At 48.9% G+C, this 5,686-nt stretch overlaps 1 protein-coding gene across 1 annotated transcript; it reads right to left on the bottom strand.

The window, feature by feature from the left end:
- Window positions 1-1,950: 1,950 nt before the first annotated feature.
- LOC119317462 (flavonol synthase/flavanone 3-hydroxylase-like) lies at window positions 1,951-3,668 on the bottom strand. Its single transcript, XM_037591956.1, has 5 exons — window positions 3,572-3,668; window positions 3,190-3,447; window positions 2,860-3,116; window positions 2,438-2,768; window positions 1,951-2,281 (listed from the first exon to the last, which is right to left on the bottom strand). Exons 2-5 carry the CDS (start codon window positions 3,421-3,423, stop codon window positions 2,039-2,041), a joined length of 1,065 nt encoding a protein of 354 aa, XP_037447853.1. The 5' UTR covers window positions 3,424-3,447; window positions 3,572-3,668; the 3' UTR covers window positions 1,951-2,038.
- Between the last annotated feature and the right edge of the window lie 2,018 nt (window positions 3,669-5,686).

The raw sequence follows: 5,686 nt of genomic DNA, 5'->3' as shown, positions 1-5,686 counted from the left end.
AAACAAAAACCCCAGTCACAAAAATGCTGACGCGTGGATGCCTATTGGTCCCGGTTGGTGCCAACCGGGACCAAAGGGTCTCATGCCTGGGCTCCGCGCAGAGGCCACGTGGAGGCCCATCAGTCCCGGTTCTGGATTGAACCGGGACTAAAGGGACAGGGCATTAGTACCGACCCTTTAGTCCCGGTTCAGGAACCGGGACAAAAGGCCCTTACGAACCGGGACAACAGGCCCTTTTTCTATCAGTGTCATCATCCTTACCACCTGGAGACTCTGAAAGCACCGCAATGATTGTGTGTTCAACGCCGCCAACCCCTCTATCTCCAGACTCTCCGACAGCATCAAGGAAGACGCCCGCGCTTGGGTGCGCGCCGGGGCCAAGGGGCTTGGCCAGATTATCGACGAGACGTAGGATGCTATGTTCGGGTCGTGCGGCACCCCCTCTGCCGTGCCTTTGTTTTTCTCATTCACACCATCTCCTTTGCGCATGTGCTCATGAGATCACCCCTGTAACCATCATTCTATTTCCTCCTATCAATATAATGATACGCAAGCCTTTTGCGTATTCACGAAAAAAATCCTCAATCAAGAAGAACAAAAAAAAAGAGTTTGAATCTCCTGTACTCACAAGAAAAATCTGTTTTTCTGGACGTGTTTATCTACTCGCTTGTTCCTCCTCGCTGCCATGATTTTTGGACGCCATGCACGCAAGGTGTTAACGCCCATCTCTCTCTCTGTCCGAGGTTCTTGGCTGTTTTGTTTGCAGCACGCACAGCTACGCCAGATTCGCTCGTCTTGTGCCACGAAATACCGGAGACAGAGGCACCCGTGATGCCCGTCGCTTGCGCCTCGCCTAGGCAGGCACCATCCTCGCAGTCGCAGCGCCGCCCATCCTTCTGCCCCCGACACCAGGGCAAACATTGTCTGGCCCTTGGCGCCGCTGTTTTCCTCACAAAGTTTCTCTTGCATGCATCCATCACCGTGAGTTTTGCACGCAAGTTCCAACGATGAGAATCTTTCGAGTCCTTGTTGACCTAAATTGTGTGCTACGTCTCCATTGCTAGTAACCGGCTTGACAAAACAGACAAAAAGAGAGAAGGAAAAGAAAACGTGAAAATAAAATCAGGCCGGCTAGCATATGTTTTGGGGTAAAAATAAATAAATTCTGTTTTAGGCATCCTTTTTGCAGTTGCGAGCTTGACTACCACATCACATCATCCGGTTTGAGCTTCATTATACTCCAGAAATTTTACTCACTTGATTTAGTATCTGGGTTTAAATTATATTGTCTCTTACTAGTCGATTGCCCGCCTAGTTACGAGTTTGAGCAATTATTCAGATTGCATTACTTTTTGCTACATTGTGCCGTTGATACTGTGAGTTGTTGTAATTGTAACCAAGCTCCACTTTTCATATTGTATCTTGTTTGGTCACTTGGTAAGTGCTATATCTAATTTTTTATAACTTTTGACAGCACAGAAGGCTGATAACAACTGCAACACAGTAAAAACGGGCAAGAGCTTGGTACTTATTACAGAGTTGTGAGAATTTTCCCCACCACCTCCTAGTAGTACTGTAGAAACATTGCAATTGAGGTTTTGCTATGTTTGGTACTCATCATGACAGATTCTAGAGGGACCAATATTTAGGCTATGTCTGTTGTGGGAGATGACTTGCCATACATTGATACATGTCATTCTTTCCCACCACAGAAGGTATGGCGGCCGCCACAAGATGTACTTCAAGGTAAAAACACACATATGATCATGTTACCTCTTTGCCAAACTTCATACAGGAGTATACCATGTATGTTACAAGACAAATTCAGATTTTTCCCCCTAGTATTTTGTTTCTGGATTTACTTTTCACAAGTGTAAATCTGCATATGTAGACCAGGCTAACCAAGAGAACATGTGTTATTGAACAAAGGAAGTGAATACACTCAGGGGTGTAACGATACATGAATACATACATGATACAAACATTTGTTGCAGAATGACAACATTTTATTGAATGAAAGCAATGATAGCATACTTAGTTAGATCTTCACTGTATCGATAACCATTTTCCCTTCAGTAAAAGCGTTGTAACTTCTGGCAAAGTAGTCCTTAACCTTCACTTTTGAGTACAACGCCGGCCTCTTCTCATTGACCAACTGAGCCGATGGCTCGATTTCTATCTCAGGATCAACATAGTAGTCTAGTGCCACCGATAGCCTCTCTTTCTTTGTGTTTGTCACGACCCTGTGCATAGGGCTCTTAAAGATCCCATTGCTCATTATCTGCGTCACAAAAGATTGACCCTTCATCAGTCCAAGAGGTTATACATTTTGGGGAAAACTCACAATGTTGAACATTTGAAGTTTCGAGATTCCGTCCATATAACTTTTTCACCAAACAATACTTTTTCCGAATATAGATTTATTTTGCAAGCGTACCTCAGTTTGATCTCCTATAATCATGAGTAGCGTGTGAGGTACGATCGGTACATCCCACCAGACCCCATCTTTGAGAACTTGTAGGCCACCCACTCTGTCATCGACCATAAGGACTGTAACAACAGTTGCATCGGAGTGGGGCTTGAGGCCAAACACGAGCTCTGGCCTCGGGCACACCGGGTAGTAGCTGCATCTCACGTCAGTGAGAGGCTTCTCCCCAAAGTGTTCCCCAAAGTAATCATCATCGTCAAGTTCCAGCAGCTTCGCCATTGCCCTGAGCACATCGTCCTTCACTTCCCCGCATTTCTTCGTATACTCGTGCAGAGCATTCCTGCAACAAAATGTATGTTCTCAATTTCTCATGATGACATGATCAGTCAACGAATCCTCCCTCGAGCCATGAAATTTGTGAGGTCGGCCACCTAAAGGTTTCGGGATGTGCTGGCCAGAGGGCGATGCTCCGCTCATCCTCTGGCTCCACATTGAGGTAGAGGCGGTCAGTCCAGTCACGGATTTGGTCCGGCGAGCTCACCCAGTCGTTTCCATACCCCTCGAACTGGAACCGCTCGCCGCCGTTCAGGTTGGCGTATCTCTGCTTCTCTTCGAGCGGCTGCCGGAAAAACTCCCTTGACGCGGCCATCATGTTGTCCATTACCGCGTCTATACCGTGGCTACTGACCTGCAAGAAGATACGACATGGATATGCATGCTTGGTGTTGCTTCAAAGTAGTACTGGTGGAGTTGTTACTTACCATAAAGAGGCCAAATGACTTGATGGCTGACCGCAGCTTGGCCGCCTCGTCGGAGGTGCCGTCGCCGTGCTTCGAAAGGCAGACGAGGTCGATGACAGGGACTGGTGCTACGACCACCGCCGCGAGCTGTTGCTCCTCGTGCGCGCGCGCGATGTACTGAGCTGGCACGTCGGGCGTGCCGAGGGCGCCAGCAAGCTCCTGCACCGGCATCTGAAATGTCCCTTTGCTTCCCATAGTTGCAGTGTTGCACAGAAGAATCTGAAATGTCCGATTCAGCACAAAATAGGTCCCCTCCCTCTTTCAGTACAAATGCTCATACGACACGGGACATGTAGGAAAAGCTCGAAGATCATGCACGAGATGAACTGGGAGACAGTATTACCTTCAAACAATTGGAGAGAGATCAGAGACGGATCTTGGAACTTGGAAGAATACCTCCGGCGGTTCGGCCACAAGTAGCTTGTTGCTCTACAACTATGTAACGCAGCTAAAGTGTGAATTACCAGAGCAAAGAACATGCATGGTTTATATAGACTATTGGAGTGACAATTAGCACATGTTAAAGCATCTACAGCCGGACTTCTCGAACACTCCATATAAGTCCGATTGCTTGGTAAGTGACCGGTCACAAAATCTCGACCCAACTGCACCCCTCATACAAGCCCTATATGTCTGGGCTGACCAGCACCCCTCATATCTAGTCCATATCTAAGGCGGATATGGAGAGGTAGGACGTGCCCAGGTGCGTCTTCGGATCCAGCTCATACTAGCCCACCACAACCCCACGTATATTCATCTCTATCCGTATCCCGGACGAAACCCTAGCCACTCCACTCTACTACACCCCCAAGCTTCGTTCCGACAATCTCTGGCCTTCTCCGGCATAACAGACAATGGATACAACTCCAAGATCTCCTGATCCATTGATTGTGACCTCACCCCATGCAGGGACGAGGAGGAGATGACCATCCACATGGCTTTCTATCAGTCCCGGGAGGAGTCCGCCCTATCGCGGTCAGACTCCATCCAGCAGGAATCCATTGCCTCCACGGAAATGGCGCTTGGATCCACTAGGGTTGGTGGCTCCAGGCGCGTGCCCGCGGCCTCCCCAAAGGTGGTTACCACCGCCTGGAACCGCAACCCCTTCGGTGGCATTGTCCCCACGGCGGCGGGCTCCTAGTCGAAGGTAAACGACCACTACTGCAGGATGCTGCTAACGCGACACTACGATCAGAGACCCTTCGATGAAACTGTGTGCGATGCAACAATCGCAAACGGTGATGTAAAAGAACCGTTAAAAAGGTGCAAAACGTTTGCGATCGCAGAGTCATCAAACACGTTTCCGATTTTAGTTGCCTGTGCGATGCAGGGCATACGGTTCAGTTCAATGAACTATTTGCGATGAGGCAGAACAAAAGAAACGGGCTGCCTGATGAAGGCGTGTGCGATATATAGCATACGGTTCGGATGAACTGTTTGTGATTAGGCAACACAAAAGAAACGGTCTGGCAGATCAAGGTGTGTGTGATTGAGGGCATAAACTTCAGAAGGATTAACTATTTGCGATTAGGCAACAGAACAAAAACGGGTCAGCCAGATCAAAGTGTGTGTGATTGACGGCATACATTTCACATGGATGAACTGTTTGCGATTAGTCACAATAAATTGAAACAGTTAGATAGATCAACGTGTGTGCGCTAGACGGACACACACATTCTAATTAAAAGAACCGTGCGTGATGATAATAACGAGCGCGCATGGTTGTTGGAACAAGACGTGTGCTGACATTGCCTATTGCGGTGCACCCTATGGTGCAAATGTCACGTACGCGGCCGAGAAGGCGTACATGCCCATGTTACGCCTTCCGGAAATAGTGCCGCACTTTTAACCGTCAGTAAATTTTGAGCATGCCTCCAGTCACATTCCAAATTACAAACCTGTTCACACCGATCAAAACCTAAACAGTTTCCCACTTAAGAGGGTATTACTACTCGGTTATAGATACTACTACTCCAAGATGACTGCACATTCCTCCTCAACTCCTCATCCACAAAAACAAAGTCATTCATCATCGTTCCCTTTGTGTCTGCCATGGCCAGTGGGTTGAGAGATTGTCACCCGGGAGATGCGAGCATGGAAGCGGAAGCATGAGAGATGTCCTGCCTCGCCGCGAACGCAGCTGACATGTCCCACCGTGCAGCCTTAGCAGCACAGAGGTCCCGCCACGCCGTTGAAGTAACACGCAGGTCCCGCCGCGTCGTCGATGCGGCAGACTGGTCCGGCCGCGCTGCGGAAGCAGAAGAGATGTCCCGCCGCGCCGCGAATGCAGCAGAGATGTCCTTCCGCGCTGCAGCAGCCTGGGAAAATGTCTCGCGGGCAGGCGAGGACTCTTACAGGCGCATGCATGCGATCGTCCATAGGAAGATGGATCAGATCTCCGGCTGGGCGAGGTTGCAGGACGACATGAAAGCCTCTTTTGCCAGCTTCATCCGGCAAC

The sequence above is a fragment of the Triticum dicoccoides genome, chromosome 1A (genome assembly GCF_002162155.2).
Source record: "Triticum dicoccoides isolate Atlit2015 ecotype Zavitan chromosome 1A, WEW_v2.0, whole genome shotgun sequence".
Lineage (NCBI taxonomy): Eukaryota > Viridiplantae > Streptophyta > Magnoliopsida > Poales > Poaceae > Triticum > Triticum dicoccoides.
Note: the sequence above shows the minus strand (reverse complement) of the source record. Positions and strands in the feature narration are given on the sequence as shown.